We start from the raw sequence: 21,140 nt of genomic DNA on the forward strand, positions 1-21,140 counted from the left end.
AAGGGCTAGGGGGCTGGAAGACACACCTCGTGCCCAGAGCCCCCTCCAGCGAGACAACCACCTGCATTCCTTCCTCCTAGAAGACAGGAGGCACCTGGGCCCTCTCACTCACCGCCAGGAGCGGCTTCTCCGGGGTCTCTCGCTGCTCTCCCAACATCTGCAGCTCAAGGCTGCAGGGACCAAATGTGGCACACAGTGTGTGCATGTGTGTGTCTGCAGAGGGTGTGCCATCACAAAGCCATGCCCCGCCCCCCACCCCCAGTGAAGTCCGGAGAGCGGCTGACCTTGCAGATGAGCCTGGGAATGAGAAGCAGCACCAGCACACAGTCGTGGTCGCCACCGTGCCGCAGGAAGCTGTCCGGCATGAACGAGGTCAGCAGGGAGACGTGCCGGTTGGCCTGATGCACCTCCATCTGCCGCAGCTCCATCTCGATGGCCTGCACAGAAGACGCGGCATCAGAGCATGCCCAGGAACACCCCACACCCACTCTGCTCCGCCGAGCGACCCCTGGACTGACCGCCACTCCCTGCAGGGCCTTCATCAAAACACTCAGCCCGTCCCTGCCATTCAGCTGCGTAAAAAGGTGGCCAACACCCACCCACCACAACGTGCACAAGACCCAACAGCTACACCCCTGGACACAGCCAGGCTCCCGTCCTCCCCTGCAAAAGGGACCCGTGCAGCTCCCACGAGCCTCCTCTTCTCCTGCCCCCTGTCAGAGGTCTTGGGGTCACCGCACGGGTCCATCACAGGAGGCTGGGCTCTGGCTCGCAAGCCTTGGCCACCGTGGCCATGTGGGCCTGCTGGAGCCAGGAAGACCCGGACCCGTGAGACACTCCCAGGCAAACGGGCCTCCTGGCCTAGATCTTCTCTCTGAACTGCCAGAAGGAAATGCTGCAAGGAGGTCTTCCCGTTCCTGCTAGTGCTGCCCCATCCAGCCTTGGGGGATGAGCAGCCCCCGCCCAGACGCCCCCACCCACCCACCCACCCACCCCCAGGGCTTTCCACAGGGGGAGGGAGGAAGCGGGCTCTGCCACACAGCTCTCCCGCTGAGCCCACCTTGGCGTGGGCCTTTGTCTCGGCAAACTTAATCTTGAAGTCGAACATCTCTGGCGGAGGCTGCTGCTGCCTCTCCACAGAAGCCTCCTGCTGGCTCATGAGCTCCCGGTTCATATCCTGCAGCAAGAAAGGGCGAGTGTCAGGCGAGAGGGGAGGGGAGGAGCCACAGCGGTGCCCGTGAGGGAGAGGCATCTTGAGGGCGGAGGAAAGAACAGGCAAAAATGTTTAGCTCGAGGGAGGGGAGCCTGCGGGGCCAGAGATCACCGAGGACAGGGGGAAAGAGATCCTGTCCCTCTCGCTGGCTTTCTCCCTGCGGGGGTGTGCGGGAGAGAGAGAGAGAGAGAGCCCGCGGCTCAGCATACAGAAGGCTCCAGATTCAATCCTCGGCATCTCTAGCTGAAACCGTCGGGTGGGAGGAGGGGACACGAGAGGCCACAGCCTGAAATGCTGCTGCTGGCCAGAGCAGACGTGGCTGACCTTCCCCTGCCAACAGGCCCCTAATTCAGAAGGAGGCAATTTCATCACCTTCAAGCTTGCAGGGCAAAAGGGAAGGGGGCTGCTCTGCTCTGCGCTCCTTTCCCCTTCCTGACAAAGGCAGGTGTGTCTTTCTTGGCCACCAACAAGGAAAGCCAGCGCCTCCTGGACTGGTTTAGGAAGAACTGCCTTCCTTGTCCCTGGGCACTGATGGCCACTGGAACATTCCTCATACGCCCTCAGAAAGAGAGCTTAGAGGCGGCAGCATCAACAACAGCGATTGCAGCCAACAGCACACGAAGGCCAGTTAAAAACGGGGCTTTTTTGGACAGGGGAGGGGGGCTTCTGCTCTGGCATCCAGAAAACACGTAGAGGCAAGAGCTCGGTGCAGTCCTAGAGCAGGGGGCAACTGCCTGTGTGCTGAGGGAGGGGGGAGAGGCAGCAGGGGCTGGAATGGGTCTCCCCTTGGCCAAAAGGGCCAGTATTTTGCACCAAGAAGATGTCAGTTTTGTGACTGGGATAAACTGTGCAAATGTACTTGCTACATAGTTCATCCCATCTGTCACGGCGAGAGGCCGGCAAGCTGGCCTGGCCCTGAGGACCGGGTGCCCCTAGTGATCAGGATCGGGTCCGACTAGTGATCAGGATGCCGCGGGCCGAGAACGACAGAGGCACAAAGCCTGCCCCGCCCTGCCCCACGGTCAGCAACGGCCTCAGCTGGAGACAGGGAAGCCGAGGATTATCCAGCAAGGCTGGAGGGGGGCAGGGCCACGCAGGGCACAGGGCCCCCTCCTGGCGTACCTGCAAGTGGGCAGTCAGATCTCGGTACTTCTTGATGGTCTGCTGGTAGTCAGCCACCGTCTCCTGCGCGGCCTCCACACGCTTCTCTGCCTCGCGCACGCGCGCAGTCGCCATGTCCAGCTGCTCCCGCAGTTCCAGCTCTGTCTCCCGGGCGTTCTCTTGCAGCTCGTCGTTCATCTCGTTCATGGCTTCCTGGAAGGGGGAGAGGAAGGCAGCCGTCAGACACTCCGCAGGGAGACGCCGCCGGAGGCAACCATCAGGTGGGGAGCACCCTGAGCCCTCTCCTCCGACCTGGCATGGCTGGAAAGGAAGCACCCCCCCCACCCCAAGATCAGCCAGCCCCTGCCAAGTGGAAAGAAAGAAAGAGACAAAGAGACAAAGAAAGAAAGAAAGAGAGAGAGAGAGAAAGAAAGAAAGAAAGAGAAAAAGAAAGAGAAAAAGAAAGGCTGCCCAGAGCACATCACTGCCCCCACCCCCCCAGCCACCCACGCTCTCACCAGGTCTCCGACTGTCTCGCGGAGCTCGCGGACTTTCTCCTCCAAATCCAGGTTTCTCTCCGTCAGCGTCTCCACCATCTCTTCTGCCCCCAGAGCAGCGTCCACCTGGGGAAAGGGACACCGGCTGAGCTCAGGCACAGGAGGAAGGGGGCGGTGGATGAAGTGCTGGGCCTGGCCAGGCAGGCGCAGTACAGCCCGAGCGTGGCCAGAGGTGGCTGGCGGGAGGGAGGGAGGGAGGTCCCTGGGCTGGCTTGCCTGGTCCTTGAGCTCGTCCACAGTCCTCTCGCCCTGCTTCAGCTCTTCCTGCAGCTTCTCCTTCTGCTGCCGGAGGGACTCCAGCTCCACGTTCTTCTTCTCCATGTGCTTCTGCAGCTTCACGTGCTCCTGCTTCTCGGAGGCAGACAAATCCCGCATCCTTCCCCCGGAAAAGGGTGCTCAGAACAGCTCCTGCCGGCCAGAAGGCTGCAGCTCCCCTTTCTGAGCTCTGGGCCAAAGCCCAGGCCGAGCCAGGCCCCACCTCCGGCTGGGGGCAAAAGGGGAAGCTGCTGCGTGCAGGGCAAAAGACCCCCCCGCTCTCCTACCTCACAAGGGCCTCCTTCAGACGGGCATTCTGCTCTTCCAGCTGCTTGACGTGGTAACTGGAAGCGGCACCATCGGAACCTGGGGGCAGCCCAATCACAAGTCAGCCACGCTACGTAGGAAGCAGAGCTGGGCACCCTCCGCCTCCTGCCCACCGTCACCCCGGCCTGCTACCTGTCCGCCCTGCACTCCTCCTGCTCTGGGGGACCCACCCCTTCCCTGTGCCCGCACGGCTGCTCCTTGAGAATCCCAGCAGGCTCCAAGCTCACATCTGATACTCCTTGGTGAGCTATTTCTGCCCTGCCTTTCCCCATAAGGGACCCAAATGGCTTTTCATATCGTCCCCCCCTCACCCCCCCCTGCACCTGAGAGCCTGTGACCAGTCCAAGGTCACCTGGCAGGCTTCTAAGGCTGAGTGGGGGATTCCAGGTCCACACCAGCCACCCCCCCCCCACACCCCTCCTGCCAGCTTTCTGCAGCCACAAAGCCAGAGTTGGGCTCACTTCGTCTCCCTCCCCTTGGCCCAGAGCAAGCGAGAGCATGGTCCGTCCAACTGGAGGAGGTGGGGGTCACGGGACAAGGCCCCGGCTGAGGAACGGACCTGTGTCTGCTTTTGCTCTCCAGCTCCGCTCCGCAGGCTGGGGCCTCGTGGAGTTGGCACACTGCATCCCCCCTCCCCAGGAACAGGACGCCCAATGCAGCATGCCCCCCCCTGCCTCCAGGGCTCGCAGCAGCAGGCTCACCCTTCTCCTCGATCTCGTGCTTCAGGATCTCCAGGTCCATGGTGAGGTACTCCACTTTCTCCTTGAGGGAATCCACCTCCTGCTGCAGAGACTCAGCTCGCTCTTCGGCCATCTCCTTGTCCAGAGTGGCCATCTCGATAGCGTCAGCTGTGTCGGCCATCTCCTCCATGTAGCGTTCTTTGGCCTCCAGGGCCTCTTTGGCTTCCTGTGGGGGGGGGAGAAGGGGGCAGCTGGTTCACCCAGAGGTCAGGGGGCCCCTGGAGCCCGGCTCCTCCTTTCTGGCAGGCATCAGCGCTGACCAAGGAGCCAGAGTCTCAGCCTAGCCGGCCAGATGGAACTGGCAGTCCTTTTGGGGTGGGGGAGGGGACACGTAAAGTGGCTGCAGGCGGTGGTCTCCCGTCCACAGAATGCAATGCCAACCAAAGCCATGACTCTCCCCCACAGGATGCCCCCCGCACCGCCCCCCCACCCCCGGTCCCAACTGGAGCGTTGCTGCCGCTTCCGCCTCACCTTCTTGGCCTCCTTCAGGCGCTTCTGCAGCTCCGCCTGCTGCTCCTGCATTTTGCTCTTCCACTCCTGGACCTGCTCCAGCTGGATCTTGTACTTCTCCAGCTCCTTCAGCTTGGCCTTGTCTTCGTTCCGCTTCATCTTGAGGGTCTCCAGCTTCTCCTCCAGGTCCCGCACTTGAGCACGCAGGCTCTCCTCCTCCTGCAGGCCAATGGGGAGACATCAGCCAAGAGGCGTCCGTCCGGGGGAGCGCCCGATCAGACACGGCCCCACCCGCCCGGCACACCCGCTAAAGGGGGCAAGAGGGACACGTGACCAGCGACTCTGAGCGACTGGCTGTCACTTGGGTGCGGCATCATGCACATCTGCAAAACCATGCTGATGTTTCAATGAGGAGGACACAGAGGGAAAGGGTGGGTGTTGGAGACAGGAGGGCGGGGGGTGGGGGTGGAGGAGCCTCAGGGAAGCAGCCCCTCCTCCAAGATGGGGCCCTGCACTTGCACCCTGCTGACTTGATAAGCCTGCCCCTCTGCCCCCACCCCCCCCACCTGTCTCCATTCCCTTGAGGGCCTTCTGTCCCTCTGCATGTGACACGGACCAGGGCCAAGACCAGGGCCAAGGAGCAGCCCCCTCCCTCCACTCTTATTCCACTTTCTCAGCCCCAGAGAACTTCCCAGCGGTGCTCAGTGGCAAAAATGGGCACCTGCTTCCCTGACTGTCTCCCACTCCTGTGGCTCTGCTTTCCAGCTTCAGGGCAACGCAGAGGCCAACCTCTATGCACCAGGAAGGCTGGCCATACAGCAGGTGGGCCTCCAACCCTAGGAAGCCAATCACTTACTCCACTGCCCGTCTGGCATCCGGGACACAGACAGAGCCCAGAGGGCGCAGCAGCAGTCTCTCGAGTGAGAGAACTATTCCCATGGCTGCAGGAGAGTCGGGGCCAGGCCAGGATCCCACGGCCAGTCCCCACACGACAGGGGCCCTGCTGCACTAGCCACAAGGGAAGAGGCAGCTGCCAATGAGCAAGTGCACCCCAGCCCCCCCCCCCCCCCCAAGGGGTGCAGGAGGACTGCGGCACAGCAAGAGAGGCAGACACCCGTTTACCTTGGTAGGTGATAAGATTGCCGGAGGCGCCCCTGGGGAGCTCAGGGGTGGGGCGGGGACGATGGGGGCCGCCAGGGGCGTCTGCGCAGGCGTGCTGGGTTCGCTGCTGCTCATCTCTCCGGCCGACGCGGAGGCCGAGCCCGAGAGCCCTGCTGTGCCGCTGGAGGCAGCGGAACTGGCCGAGCGGGTTGGCTGGAAGAAAGCAGATGGGGAGAGAGGAAGTCAGAAAAGCTGCTACCGGGCTGGGCCTGGGGAAGCACTTCGACCCAGCGGCTTGGCACCCTCGGCGCGTGACCACCCAAGTGCAGGCCTCTCTCATTTCCCCACCAGGCCTGGAATAAAAGCCAGGATCCTCAGGAAATCCTTGCCTGCAGCAGCTCAAGTCTTAGCCCTGAGTGCATTTGGATGTCTGCAGGATCCATGCAGCTGGGGACAGACTAGGCCGGGCAAGGAGCTCGGCTTCAACCTCCGACTGTGGCTGCTGCAGCTGAAGCCGTGACAACTGAGACCCACAACTGAACGGCTCCTCCTGCCTTCCCTAGTGGCCAGGATGGAAGCGCAAAGAGGGTCCAGGGACACTTTCCCTCCGGGGAGCCCTACAGCTGGGGTCTCTCCAGGCACTGGACGGGGCTCAGCAGCCTGCGGCCTCTATCTGCCAGGGCAGGCAGGCAGATGAAGCCCCCTACAGACCAGAAAGCACCAACAGCCTGGTGTCGGAGCAGCAACTGTATCCTCCAGGATGCCTCCAGAGACAGTCATTTGTTCAAACAGCTGTTCCGGCAGCAGGTTGGTGAGCTCTGACCAGGCCCAAGGCCCATTCCGGGGGAGTCCGGAAGGAGAGTGACCACTCGGCCAGGAAACCACAGCAAGCCATCCTGCCTGCACAAGACAGCCCTGAGAGTTATAAAAGCCCCCAAGCGTGAATGTGTGTATTTTCCAGCCAAAAACAACCATTTTGTTTCAAATTAAAGGGACCTGGAGTCTTGTGGGCAGAGTCAGCCTCACATTTGTTCTAGATTAGATGGCAAAAAAAGTGACTAGAGACCGAAGTGAGCATCAAGAGGAACAAAGTCCGCTGAGGGGAAATCGGCCTGGCCTCACCAGCCCTCGGGAGAACGGGCTCAGCAAGCGTGCGGACAGCAGCGATCAGCGCTTAGACTTTCAAAAGGCTTTTGACAAGGTACCTTTCCTAGACTTGCGGATAAAGGTGATAAGGAAATGGGTCCTTTTGTGGATTAAAACTGGCTAAATTATAGGCACCAGAGAGTAGGAATATAGGGACGGTTCTTGCAGCGAGGTCCCACAAGCTTTGCAGCCTGGCCCCTGGGGGGTGCGTAGATGGGTACCAAAATATGAACAGTTTGGAAAAAGTGAAAGAAGAGACTCTCTTTTTAATGCTAGGATGAGGAGCCGCCCACTGGGAGTGACTGGCAGACAGTGGCGCAGAAAACCTTCAGGGGCAAGGGTGCTGCCTGCCCACCTGGCACTCCAGTCTCCAGAGGCCAACCAGGAAGCTGGGGTTGGTGGACCAAACAATGTAAGACCAGGGAAAGGAGCAGGGATCGGCTGAAGATACACAGCTTTGCACAGCCTGTCAATCAGATACTGGCCACAAAACCTACACTTTGTAAAACTCCCCAGACAGTTTTCAAAGGACGTGCTTTTGGCAGCTATATCCAAGAAGCTGAGCAGGAGCTGAGTTGCAATCTGGGAGGGGCAACAGTTTTACGAATCACTCACAAGATCCAAACTGCAACTGAAAACCTCAAGCGATTGTCTGAGACAACTCCCCCCACTCCATTTTTGCCCATCAAGTGCTCAGATAACGGCAGCCCCTCCCTCGCCCACAGTGGGCAAAGCCCAGCGGAATCGAAGACTCAGGTAAAACCGTTCTCTGCCAGGGATCCGGCCAGGCACCACTAGCAGGACGGGGCGCTTCTGCCTACGTGGCTGCTCCGGGGCACTCGACAGCCTCCAACTTCTCTACCTTCCCAATTCCATGCAGCATCCTTTCTTTTCTTTTTCCTGCCAAGTTGCAGCCAACATATGCAACATACAGGAGTGTCGGGGGGAGGGGGGGGGAGGTGGCCATTGCCTGATTCTGCACAGCAGCCCTCGACTGTCTGGGTGAACTCCCACCCAAGTCCTGGCCAGAGTCGACCCAGCTGACTAGCCTGGGTCACGCCACTCAAAGCCAGAGGAGTCTGGAGCTCTGGCAAGATGGGGCTTGTCTGGGCCATCCGGCTGAGGGCCTCCCACTCCCAGGAGACCCCTGCCCCTTGCTTGTGGGAGTCATCCTCGAGATGCCTGGTTCCCTCTCCCTCAAGAGATCTCACCCTCCTGGCTACAGCAGCACAGCCTCCTAGGAGGTTTCGATTCAACTAAGCCAGGAGAGGCAGCACAGGCAGCCGGGCAAGCCAGGAGCCACAGGGCACCACAGAGAACCAGGCGAAGCTGGCAGGGCTCGTGCCAGGGGTGGCTCCTCTCTCCTCCAGCTCTGGCCATTCTATGGCAGACCAGACTATGCACATGAGTGACGCCATTAGTGATCTCTGGAATTCATGGGAATATCTATCGCTGTGAGGCGCAGGGAGCTGTGACCCTTTCCTGCTGGTGGGGAAAGTGGGAGTGAAGGTGCATCTTGGTGTAGCTTCAGGAACTCATCCAAACATGTGGCTCAGCCCACCCGATCACCCCACCCCACCCCACCCCACGATGCCGGCTTCAGTGGCCACCAAGAACAGCCGAGCAGTGCTGGAACAACACAGAGGAAGACTGAGTGGGAGACGGGCAAAGCACCGGCCAGTTCTCACCTTGGGCCGCCTGGTGGTGGTCTGCAGGCCGGCAGGAGAAGGCAGCAGAGGAGGAGAGACAGTCACACAGGGAGAGACAGGAGCAGAGACAGACAGACAGACAGACAGCAGCCGTGGCGGAAGAAAACCAAGCAAGGGAGAAACAAGACAGAGGTGCTGTTAGTGGACGGGCCATCAGTGCCACGCAGGTGCCAACATTTGTGCATGCAAGCCGCCACCCCACCCCAACCCGCTGTCCCAGCTTCACCTCAGCCCACCTGGGGCCCTCTCAGCCACCTGCATCTCCCCCAAAGGAAGTGGGGGAGGAAGAATGGACAGCCTGCGCACAGAGGAAAGAGCTGACCACCACATCAAGAGAGATGGTACACAACACGCTCCCAGCTGTGGTGGGAAGTGCCATCAAGTCACAGGCGAGACTTCATGGGAGACCCCTCGTGGGGTTTTCAAGGCAAAGGATGTTTGCCACTGCCCACCTCTGCATCACCACCTAGGTCCATGGTGGCGAACCTTTGGCACTCCAGATGTTATGGACTACAATTCCCATCAGCCCCTGCCAGCATGGCCAATTGGCCATGCTGGCAGGGGCTGATGGGAATTGTAGTCCATAATATCTGGAGTGCCAAAAGTTCACCATCACGGACCTAGGACCTCTTCCTTGGCGGTTACCCATCCAAAGACGGAGCTGGGCTGCCCCCGCTGAGTTTCCAAGAGCTGACGGAACTGAGCCAGCCTGCGCCGTCCGGGCCAAGGCACCTCCCCTCCCCTGCAGCAAGGAACACACCGGGTAGCAACAGAGCACAAGCAGAGCGAAGCTGTGCCTCAGGCAAGAACTCTGCCCAACTCCAACCCCCCCCCCCCCAAGAAGCAGGCTTTTGAGGAACACATCTGCCCAGCAGCAGAGCCTCTTTGGGCAGACCACAAAGGCCCTCCCCCACCCCCAAGCTTCCTGCAAGAAAGGCAGGCGACAGAGCACAGGAGCAACTCTGAACTCTCTCCTGGCCTCAGGGCCATTTGCACCCCTGCCAGGGCTCTGATGGAGAGAATGCCCACCCAATGTGGGGTGGGGGAGGGTGGGCAGTGCCACCAGAGCGGAATAAGCTTCAGGGAGCCTCAAGGGCTTCCCTTTCTGAAGCAAGGAAGGCAGTGTCAGGAGGGGAGGGCGCTCACAGTTCTCTTGACCTCTGCCTCCCCCCCACATGAAGGCAGTGCTTGGAACCTTCTCAAGATCTGCTTGCAGCCGAGGCTCAGGGAGGCCCAAAGGCCGGCCACCCCCCAGGAAGTCAGAGGTCTGGCCGCTGCCCCATCAGCACCAGCAACGCTCACCAAGCCCCACCAGGGCACCGACTGGGAAAGCTACTGGCTGGGCATGGGATCCTGGCGGCCACCAGACAACCCCTCCCTCCCGGGAGGAAGGAGCTGCCCTTCCTGTGGGGAACCCCAGCAGTGCCCAGCAGGGCTCCCAGGGGCCCTCTGAAGACTCAGCCTGGCTCTTGAGGGGCCAGCCAAGGTGTGTGTGTGTGTGTGTGTGTGTATGCATACACGTAGAGCTGGCACAAGAGTGGAAGCTGAACAGTTGGAAGGAGAATCAGTGGGGGGATCTGCCCTCAAAAGGCCTCCAACACACACGGCTGAGTGTCTGTCCCTTCTGCTTTTCTCAGGAGCTCCCACGGCAAACTCCAGAATGCAGAGCTCTACTCCTGGCCAACACCAGGGCCTCTGCACAGCCTGCCAAAGAGGAAGGGACAAAGCCCCCATTGTCACAGGAGCCCCCATCCGTGGCAACGCCAACAAAACAAGCGCTCAGGACATGCCCGGCCAAGCCAGGGGGTGGGGGTAAATGCCAGCAACTAACCTCCTGCATCTGAGAAGCAGCTCAACAGTGCCCCATGCTGACTATGGGTGGATGCCAAGAGAGGGCTGGCTGAAATCTGGGCAGCCACACCTATGCCAGCCTCCTGTCTGGAGAGTACCCACCAGCCAGGGCTTTACTGAATCTCAGGAACTGGGGGGGGGGGCGGCATTTCCTGTCACCAGGGTGAGGCCTCTGCCAGCCCCCACAGCACCTACTGATCGTCAAGCTTCCGTACCAAAGGCAGGCACAGATGTTTTTTCTGCAGCAGAGTGTGGACTTTGCTTACAGACGACCCCTGGATAAAGGCAGCCCAGAAAGGCACACCCAAAGACCAAACAGCAGGTGAGGGTTCGCTCTCTTCCGAGGCACACGTGGGCCAATGGAGGGAGCAGCAGGGAGAGAACACCGGTCCGGCATCCAGACGCCAGGTGGTTTCGGAAGCATCAAGTGAGGGGAGCAGTTCGGCAGGGAGGCCTCCACCAGAGAGGCAGAGGGACATGGGAAGGGGGCTGCACCCAGGCCAGGCCAGGCCAGGCCAGGCCAAACCCCAGCCCCCTCCCCTGCCAAGAAGCTGTTTGGTAAGGAGGGGTGCGGTTCCAGGGTCAGCTCAAGAACAGCTCAGCTGCACCTGACCATGGGGGCTTTCTGCACAGGAGGCCGGGGGGAGGGGCTTCATTTGCCAAATATGGCCCAGGGCCTCCTGCTCTCAAGTCGGATGAAGCTGCGCCCAGTCCTGCTGGGGGTCTGGATGACGTGGGATGGCCACAGTGATGCCTTCTCCAGAGCTCAACATCCTCAGATTTGGGAGGACATTCTATTGGAGGCAGCCAGTGATAGATATTGCCACTCATTTCAACCCACCCACCCCCCAGCAGCCACTGGTGGACTCTCCCAGAAGGAAGGCCACATCCCACAACCCAGGGGCTCTGGGCCTGCCCACCGTGGTTCCCAGGGGACGGGAGTCTCTTCCTCGGCAGACCATGCAGAGACCAAAGGGGATTCCCTCTGTCCGCATGGGTGACTTGGCCAGCCAGAGGGAGTCCACTTCCGCTCCAGGACGTACGAGTTGCATAACACTCAGAGCTCCCTAGAATGGGACAGGGAGAGCACCACCCACGTGACCTCCTCCTGCCTCCCAAGTAAGTGCTGTCTAAGAAAGGCTGTGGGGCCTGAAGGTCTTCCCTCCTCCAGAGACCCCCTGCAGACCCCCTGCCTCAATCGTGGCAAGGCCAGCTGTGGCCACGCCCCCTCCCTCTGCCCACCTTCCTCCGCTCTTTTGAGGCAGCTGCATCCTCAAGGTGGCTGGGAACCTGTGCGTGCCGGCTGTCTAGACAAGCTCTCAGGATGCCACACTGGCATCATCCACACGGCCGTGGCTGCGGTGGCAGTTATGTGGGGAACTGCAGTTCCAGTAGGAGAAATGCAGCAGCCACATAAATAAATAAAACCTGGGTGGAAGTTAACCTGGGCGGCTTCTGAAGGCCAAGCAGCAGGGGCAGCAAGCCCCCACTCCCCCCTTTCAGCCTGGTGCAACACCAAACCCTCCCTCAAAACGTGGCGGGGGTGGGGGGGGGGGGATGACTGCAGAGGCTCCAGGAGCCCTGCTCCAGACTGTCAGGACCGACTGGCATTTAAACACACAGGAAGGATCGTGGCTCCAGATCCCTGAGCTCTGTCCTCACTATTTATCCTACCTTTGCAGAATGTGACCCCGATGTACTAGGGCCACCTTCATGTGGTCCAGCGTAACTTTCTACAGTTTTCCCTCAACTGATGCGCGCCTTGTAGCCTCGGGTGACCACTGGCAGCCACTGACCTTCAGGGGACTGATTTAAAACTTGCAACTCAGGCCCCGAGGAAGCCAAGGAAGTTGCATCTTCTCCCAGGTTCAAATACAAACACAAAAGCCACCTACTCCTTCTGAGACACCAACGCTGTCCTGGGACGCCTCGGGCAGCTTTTTCCAGAGACCCCACGCTCCAGACCCACCCACCAGGGGAAGATTTCTGCCTGGCTGGAAGCAGGCAGTCTTGCCCTGCCCTTGAGGATCCATCTCTGACCCAGCTTCTGCCAAGAGCTGAGAGGCCATGAAGAGAACCCGTCCCCTAACTAAGGCTACGCAGCAGGGCTGCCGCAACAGGAGACTCGCCCGCCGGAAGTCCCCCAAGTAGACCCCGGCCATCACACTGGCGGACCTGACAGATTCACCCCCTGCAGCCAGAGGCAGAGCCAGATTCAACGGTGCCACTCAGAGCTGGACAGCTTGAAATGTGGGAGGCAGGTGAAAATGGCCGAGCAGGCAGCCAGAGCAGGGGGCCACCTCTCCCCCACCCCCCACGGGAGCACCAGCCTCCCTTCCGCAGCACGAAGCCACATGGAGATGGGAAAGGAAGGGAACTCCAACTCAGGAAGGATGGCCACGAAAGGCCAAACTGGCACCTGAAAGACGAGCCACATTTATCTCACAGTGAAAGGAACACAAGTAGCCCCCAGGCTTCTGATTATTCAGCTGCGCCAGAGGAACACAGCTGCCCCTTCGCCATCACGACATGCAAGGACCTCTCCTTTGAGGTGACTTGCCTACCCCACCCCCCCACCCCCCCCACACACACGCATGCACAAAACCTCCGGGAGCCAGCTCCAAGGCAAAAGGAGCCCCCTTTTTGCTCAAACAAAACCCAGTAACTTGGAAGCAACAACAGCGTATCCAGCGGCACCATACCTTCCGTGTGGTTGCGGCCTGTTTCATGGTTGCAGGAGACAGACGGAGCAAGACACACAGAGAGAAAGAGAGCGAGAGAGAGAGAGAGAAAGAGAGAGAGAGAGAGAGAGGCAGACAGAAGATTAGCCCATTCAATCACAACAATGCAGCACTGCCAAGCACAGCCCGTCCAGGAGATCTTGCAAATGGCCGCAGCTCCGTCGCCTCTTTGCTGCCGTCCTTTGACCCCGGCTGCTTAGCAGGGCACTGGAGCCTTGCAGCCTCCTGGCAGCCGGACGAGCCCCGGGCCGTGCATCCTTCTGCCACCAGGCTCCAACCACCGCCCCGGCAGCTCATTACATCACCACTCCTGGACCTTCCCCTCCCTTCCCGGAGCTTCCAGCAGGCAGGCGGGCAGGCAGGCAGCGCTCTGATCCAGGCACTTCACTGCCGCATGCGGTGGCTGCCTTCTCTTTCACAGGCTGGGGAGAGGAGGGATGAGGAGAAGGAGGAGGAGAAGAAGAGGGTGCCCGTTGCCGCTGCCGCCACTGCTGCCGCCGCTGCCGCTCAGGGACCGGTGAGGTTCTCTGTGTTACTTAGCAACGCCTTAAGCTCCCGTGTCCCTCCAGCTAATTGGACAGCTTCTTCTTCAAGGCACACTCCCCTCCCCTGCCAGCTTCATTGCCCCCTCCCAAGCCAGCCAGCTCAGCGCCTGGCAGAGCCAGGAGAGGTCCTTCACATCCTTGACATGTCAGGCTGTGACCCAGCTGTGGCAGCCTGTGATCCCACAAAGGCATGCAGGACGGACAGACAGACAGGCTCCCCCGTAGAAACGCGATGTGCCCAGACTCCGCATCACAAGCAGAACAACACAGCAGAGAATGAACATGCCCAGCAATGCAAAGCAAAATGTATGACTTGAGGCACTGATGCAAAAGCACTGCTGGGATCTCAGCCGCTGTGGAAACATGAGTTGCTCCTCGGCTGCGCGCCGTGAAAGGGATCATCCGACCCGTCTTCCAGCAAACAAAAGCGATCGAAGTCGGGGAGACACTGACGCCTAATGCAGATTTCATGTATTTATAAATGTTGATGGCATAAAAATTGATACAGATTTCTGCAGTAGCATTTCCCTGGGAAATATCAGCAGCCCTGTCTGACCTTGCAGGTCCAAAGTGGGAGGAAAGGAAACCAGCACTCCTGGAGCTCCCGGCAGGACTCTCAGAGGGCTTGAGATAGCACAGCTGACAGACATAAGAACATAAGAATTAGCCTGCTGGATCAGACCAGAGTCCATCTAGTCCAGCTCTCTGCTACTCGCAGTGGCCCACCAGGTGCCTTGGGGAGCTCACCTGCAGGAGGTGAAAGCAACGGCCTTCTGCTGCTGCTGCTCCCAAGCACCTGGTCTGCTAAGGCATTTGCAATCTGAGATCAAGGAGGATCAAGATTGGGAGCCATAGATCGACTTCTCCTCCATAAATCTGTCCAAGCCCCTTTTAAAGCTATCCAGGTTAGTGGCCATCACCACCTCCTGTGGCAGCATATTCCAAACACCAATCACACGTTGTGTGAAGAAGTGTTTCCTTTTATTAGTCCTAATAAGTCCTTCCTTTTATTAGTCCTAATAATAGGCTGAGTCAGGTAGCTTTGGAATTCTAAGGACACCCACCCCACCCCCATGCCTGATTTCTGGGTGGAATGCGAGGGGCACCTCCCCCTTTCCCACGGTCCAACACACACAAAGGCAAGTTGGGCACTAACTCACTCATGCACAATTATTCTGAGCTCACTTTTTTGCACAAAGTTGAGCTCAGCCAGTTGAACAGCAGCCTGCAAAATCAGACATCTGCGACCCTCTTGTCACACCTCAGTCCTTACATAGTCCAATGAAACCACGCCCCCCTCCCCTCCCCCCTCCCCCCCCCCCCCAGTCTTTTCCACTCCCCCAGGCATTCCTCAGATGTTCAGCCTGGGGGCTGTTTACCTTGCATTTCTCTGGATCTTTAACTGTGGAGCTCCCCCTGGGCCGGTCCTGGATTGGACCCATCTGCTGCCCCGCCTGCCCTGCCTGGGTAATCTCTGGCCCATTCTATGGCCTGGTCTTTTGGCCTATGGGGTGGCCCGTGTCCCAGCCCCAGCCTGGGCCCTTGACAGGCGAGCCTCATGCTGGGGGCCCTCTAGGGGTCACCCTTCTGGGTCCCCACTGGGGGTAGAGCCTGTCCTGGCTCTTGCTCACTCTCTCTGCTCTCTGCTACAGCAGCACTTCTTACTCTGAGTCTCTCGTTCTCCTTCCTTCTCTCCCCTCTCGGCTGCCCCTCCCTCTTCCTTTTAACCCCCCCCCCCTTCTCTGTTGGCTCCTAACCTCCCCTGGGCGAAGGCCTGCCTCCAGCCCTTGACTGGCTCCTGGGGTGTCCATCTGGCCCTGCCAGGTTGCCGTTTGGCCCTTCCGCCCAAGAGCCTGCCTGTACTCTTAAGGAACGGGAAAGCACAAAACCCTGGCTGTATAAAAACAATGGCAAACAAGTACAAATGGGTATCTGAACCATATGAGTTAATACAGTGAATCCAGATGTGGCAAAGCCAGCAAATGACAAAACCCCAAGAAGGGATACAAGAGTCTCCAAGTAGGGAGGGTGCAGCAGTCTGTGGTGTGCTGTATAACAGAATCCAGAACAAGTCCCCAGGTATTTACTCGTTTTCATGGAGTCATGGATATCACTACGCCCACTGCCATTCCTGGAACGATCTTATGAAGTTCAAACACAGTTCGCCCGCTTGGGTTCCATTCCTTACAGGCTAACTCGCATGCCGGCCAGCCCTGAGCGCCGGGGGTTCTGCATATATTTACTGCCTACGGGCTAAGAAGAAACAGATGTAAACAGCGCTAACTCTCTCGTTATCTTATTTGCAAAGATTGGGAAGACTTAAAGAAATACTGACATGTTAACGGACTATCACTGAGCTTGTTACAACAAATCAGAAAAAAACCATTTTACAGGAAACTAGAAAAACCAATCTCAGTGTTTAAACCTCACAGATGGCAGTTTCTCCCTCTCCACTGGAGCACTGGCCCAACGTGGCTCAATCGGGCCACCGGTCTGCTGCCACTGCCACTGCCGGCCTGGGAAAGTTGTGCAGGCTTCCCCCAAGGTGAGTGGCAGTGGGGCGAGGACATTCATGCCGACCAGTGGCGCCAGCTCTGGACGTGAACTTATGCAAAGTTTTACCAAGAGCTACAGAAATTAAAGCAGCTTAAAGAACGGACGCCTCCAGACAGACCAGATGCCAGTAAGGGCGGGCTGGCGGGCTCTGTTGGAGGAAACCAACCATTTGTCCCTGCCACCCACCCCAGAGCTTTACTTTTCTGCGCTGTTCTCTGGAAAGGCTCTTGAACTCTTTGACAAGGTGGGTGACACACCCAAGAAAGCAGGACTGGGCTTTGGCTCTGTGGCCCCTCCTTAATGCTATCAGCCCCTGGGGTCAGGGAGAATCCTGGGGGGTTGGGGTTTTTTGCCACCTTCTGGGCATGGAGCAGGAGTCACTGGGGGAGTGGAGGTGTGGTTGTGAACGTCCTGCACTGGGCAGGGGGTTGACCAGATGACTCTGGAGGTTCCTTCCAACTCTATGTGTCCACGCTCTCCAGGGCAGGCCCCCAGCCTCAGACACCGCCAGCAGACTGCTGGAGCCCACCAACACAGAACACGAAAGAATCCAATGGACTCATTTCCCATGAAGGCACACAAGGAAGTCTCTGTGGATTGGGAGGAGCCCCAATCAGGAAACTTTTAGCTACTGTCCTAAAAACACAAGTCAGACAACCTGGGCCATGCATGGTTTCGATTAGCAGCAAGAGCCACTCCATGAGTTTCAAGCTACAAGGACTCTCTTTGGGTCCTCACCACCAGCACCCTCTTCATTCTCGAGAGATCACCAATGGAACTATCATCTGTCTGTCAACACTACATGAGCCAACCTCAAATATTATACTGGAGACCAATGGCCTTTTCAGAGTGTAAAAATCCCTGAAAATCCCATAGGTCTCCAAGGTGCTCCTCGACTGGACTGGAGCTCTTCTACTGCAGACCAACGTGGCTACCTTTGAAACGAGGAACGTCCCTCAGGTTCTTTATGCCAACATCCCCCACAAAGATGAGCTGCAAGCCACGAGGGACGCTGTCGGTGGCCATAAACAGCAGGGCAGCCCCTGCTACCAACGCTTGGTCTCCACCCCATTCACTTCTGTTCTGGCCGCAGCAGGCGCCTGAAGGGGAATGGCACAGCCACAGGTACAGCCACAGGCTCACAGGGTGGCGGCGCATCCACCGCTGATCCAAAGCTCCTGCTTGAGATCTATCAGTGACACTCAGCCTCTGGCGCCCTGGGAAGGCAGCTTCTGAAAGATCCCACCAGGACTTCATCCTGTGCAATAGGCACCACCTTGTACAAACCATGTCCTTCTATCTACGGGGGACGAAGAAACTGATGCATGTCTGAGATTTAACCCCCCCCCCCCCCCCCCAGCCCATGGCAGCTCTCCTGGTTCCAGACAAGAAGGAGGAGGCCCGAACTCAGACAAAACAAAGGTGAGGAGGGCGGAGAAAACTGGAGAGGACTCGCCTCCCAACACTGGGTGCAGCGAGTCTGTCTTCGGCAGATCATGTAAAAATCCACTCTACTGTAATCCCCGCTGTAATCCCCCCCATGCAATCTAATATCTGTGCAAAGCTCCTTAATGAAATCATCCAATGGCCTGCAGTGGGAGGTCAGCACTGAGCTCCGAATAAGCTTCGAGCTGCAGCCATTTCTACCCTGGACTGGAATCCAGGGGCTGAGGGAGAACAGACTGAAGAGATACAGGCCGGAAGACCCACGGCTGTCAAAGAGATGTTCTTCCTCCGTTGAGGGTGTGTAGCTTTTGTGGAAAGAAGCAGAGATCTGGAAGGGACCTCTGTGGCCATCTAGTTCAACCCACTGTATAATGCAGGAAATGCACAGTGAGCTCCCCCCGCCCCACTCCCCCAGTGACCTCCAGAGGCCTAGAGGAAGGCAAAAACCGCAGGGTCCCTGACCAATCTGGCTTTGAGGGAAATTCTTTCCTGACCCCAAAGTGGCAAGTGACATCCCCCAGGGCACGCAAGGACCACAAGAGCTGAGCACCGACTCACACCATCCTGCCCTCCCTCTCACAATCTGCCTAAATTTACAGTCAGCCTTGCTGTCCTGCGGCCACCTGGCCTCTGCGTCAAAACCTCCAAGGAAGTAGGGCTCAGCCAGCACCTCCCGAGGAAGGCTGTCCTGCTGAGGAACTGCTCTCACTGCCAGGACGGACGTTCTTAATAATGTTTAGCCAAAAACTCTTTGGATTTAATTTCAATCTGTTGGTTCTGGTCTGCGACGACAACACAAAATGGCTCTGCACCATCCTCTAGAGGACGGTCCTTCAAGTACTTGAAGATGGCTCCTATGTCACCGTTCAGTTGTCTCCTTCAGCCTCTCCTCAGAGGGCTTCATGTCCTGACCCCTCACCCTCTCCGCTGCCCTCCTCTGGACATGTCCCTGCTTGTCAACATCCTTCTTAAACTGCAGCACCTAAAACTGAACCCAATACCTGAGGTGAGATCTAACATGAGAGGAATAAAGTGACACCTTCACTTTGTGTGATCTGGACACTGTACTTCTGCTGATATTGCCAACAATTGCATTTGCCTTTTTAGCCACCGAATCACACTGCTGACTTCAGTCCAGTGTATGGTCTTGTTGGATCCTATTGGAGAATCAGGCAACCACGACGGCCAACAATGATTTCTTCTCGTTTGGTTTGGAAGCTGGTTCCTCAGTTGCAGACCTGGCCATACTGATCGGCAGCCTCAAGACTGGATTACACTGGGCCGCCCTTGAAGGCAACGAGGAAGCTTCAGCCAGCACAAAACGCAGCAGCTCAGCTGCTGTCAGGACCCCACTGCGCCTAACATGTGTTCCTACACTGGCCCCAATTCAAGGGGGTGATGCTCACTTTCAAGGGCCCTCCTGACCTGCGACTGGATCTCTTGCCACATATTCCCATGAGAGAATGTTGCTCTTTTTAGCTGGACGTGTTGGCCGTGCCTCTCCCATCCACGGCTTTCCTTGCAGCAGCACAGGGGGGTGAGCTCTCTTGGTTGCTGCCCCGTACTTGTGGAGAGCACTCTCCTGGAGGAGGTCGGGAGAGGATCCGCCTTCCTGGCCTTCCAGCAGGGCTGGAAAATGGAGCTGTTCTGTTAAGATACGTGGGGCCCCTTGAGCCTGCCTAGGAAGGGGAGTACCTTCTGCCCAATCAAATCTGCTTTACCTGATGTAGTTTAATGTCTCTGAGGCTTTATCTCTGCTCGCTACCTGTCCTGGGTCCTGATTTGTCAGAAGAAATGCTGGCTTATCAAATATGTTAGACAAAATTGCTGATGCGTACTTCATAGGGCAGCCCTCACAGACCACCCGGGCACTCATCCTCCTGCCGAGTGCAGCAGCCTATGCTGCCTTGACCAGGGCAAACCATTCTGCATCCACTTTGGAACAGCTTCTGCGTTCAACTTAAGGTGCTGACTTGCATGTCAAAACCTTTCATGACTCGAGACTCCCCTAAATGAACACAGGCACAAATGGCCTCCTTCTCACAGAGCCCTTCCGCAGAGGGCCCACTCTTCCTCTCCGTGTCTGAGGCCATTTTCGGTCACTGATTTCCAGGCAAAGGGCTTTCACAGCACAAGGCAAAAGGGCTTCCATCCAAAAAAGGGGGGGGGGGTTTCCCAAGCAGGATGCCACCCACGCCCTGACCTTCCCCTTTTCCAGGGCAGAGATCAAGACTCGAAGAGAAGCACCAGCATTCCTCCACCCATCCCTGGGCCAAGGGGCTGCAACCAATGGTGGATGGCCTGCAGGGGTGCAGAGCAGCAGAGAGCTGAAAGGCAGGATGAAATCCCAAGGGCCCCTGGCAGGGGAGCAGCTGCCACCACACCACACGACGCCCCAGGCAGGCAGGCAGGCAGGCAGCCTACGACAGAGACAAGAGCAGGCCCCTCCTTGGCAGGGGAGGAGGTCCGGAGGGAGGCTCTCTGGAGGTGGACCACCTGCCTTCTGTTTTTCTCTGCAGGGCCAGGGCAGCTGCCATGGTTTCGGATTCCCGGGGGGAAGGCCGACTGCCATCAGAACAGAATAAGTGCAGCCTTCAGCAGCGCCCCAGGGGCCGCCGGGTGTTCTCTGCACTGCAAAACACCAGAGAGATTCGGCAACCTGTATGAGCCGGGTAAACACATCTGAACAGGCTTTCTGATTTCCCATAATTTATTTGGCTTCTTCCAATCCTGAGCTACGCAGGCCACAAGAATACCATCCCGATCTTAGCAGATTAAAGGCCAGCAAGAGCCAAGGGAAAGGAGGGCCCCGTGGCAGCCGCCCGCCGTTTCTTTCACGGTGGGTCCGGTTCCATTCTCTTGACTGGGTTTGTTTTATCATTTTCCCTGAGAGCTGCTTTAGGAAGGCGTGGGAGGCGACATGCAGATTTCCAAGGAAAATCCGTGTCAGGAGCCCACACCCGTGGCCAGAGGCTGTGCACACGCAGCGCAAGGGGAGGAGGAAGCAGCCCGGCCTGTGGATCAGTACCTTGGACAGCTCCTCCGCTGACTGCTGTGTGGAAGGAGGACTCAGCCCAAACGGATGCCCAGAGATCCCAAATGTTTGGCTTCTCCGCCTCCATCCAGCACAGGCCGAGCAAATCAGAAGAAAAGCCACCCCGGGGAGTGCTCAAGCCCACCCAGGGCCCCCCAAAGCCCCGCCCCCTCTGCAAAGTGCAGCCCAAGTCGAGCTTTCCTTGGCTCAGCCCTGCCTCTACCCTCCCCCGCCTCACCCCACCCATGCAGCAGGTTAAAAGCAAGACCCTCTCTTCAGCCACAACTCCTTCTCAGCTAAGGAAAAGCCCACTGTAGCTCCCTTCTCCCACGAGGCTGCCCCAGGAGCAGACAGCGAAAGCCTCTCCA

At 58.3% G+C, this 21,140-nt stretch overlaps 1 protein-coding gene across 8 annotated transcripts in view; it reads right to left on the bottom strand.

Moving 5' to 3' along the window:
* Positions 1–21,140, bottom strand: part of DCTN1 (dynactin subunit 1) — a 56,126-nt gene that overhangs the window by 7,984 nt on the left and 27,002 nt on the right. For 4 of the 8 annotated variants that reach the window (XM_048510190.1, XM_048510187.1, XM_048510186.1 and 1 more), the window contains 11 exons: positions 13,153–13,170; positions 8,579–8,599; positions 5,766–5,957; positions 4,665–4,862; positions 4,155–4,359; positions 3,414–3,492; positions 3,088–3,247; positions 2,833–2,937; positions 2,336–2,527; positions 1,061–1,177; positions 285–437 (listed from right to left, as the gene is read on the bottom strand). In XM_048510190.1, the coding sequence (XP_048366147.1) occupies positions 285–437; positions 1,061–1,177; positions 2,336–2,527; positions 2,833–2,937; positions 3,088–3,247; positions 3,414–3,492; positions 4,155–4,359; positions 4,665–4,862; positions 5,766–5,957; positions 8,579–8,599; positions 13,153–13,170 (1,440 nt within the window). The remainder of the gene's footprint in view (positions 1–284; positions 438–1,060; positions 1,178–2,335; positions 2,528–2,832; positions 2,938–3,087; positions 3,248–3,413; positions 3,493–4,154; positions 4,360–4,664; positions 4,863–5,765; positions 5,958–8,578; positions 8,600–13,152; positions 13,171–21,140) is intronic. The other 4 variants (XM_048510188.1, XM_048510189.1, XM_048510191.1 and 1 more) reach the window with 2 other exon arrangements.

This window comes from Sphaerodactylus townsendi, linkage group LG10 (genome assembly GCF_021028975.2).
Source record: "Sphaerodactylus townsendi isolate TG3544 linkage group LG10, MPM_Stown_v2.3, whole genome shotgun sequence".
In the NCBI taxonomy this organism is placed as follows: domain Eukaryota; kingdom Metazoa; phylum Chordata; class Lepidosauria; order Squamata; family Sphaerodactylidae; genus Sphaerodactylus; species Sphaerodactylus townsendi.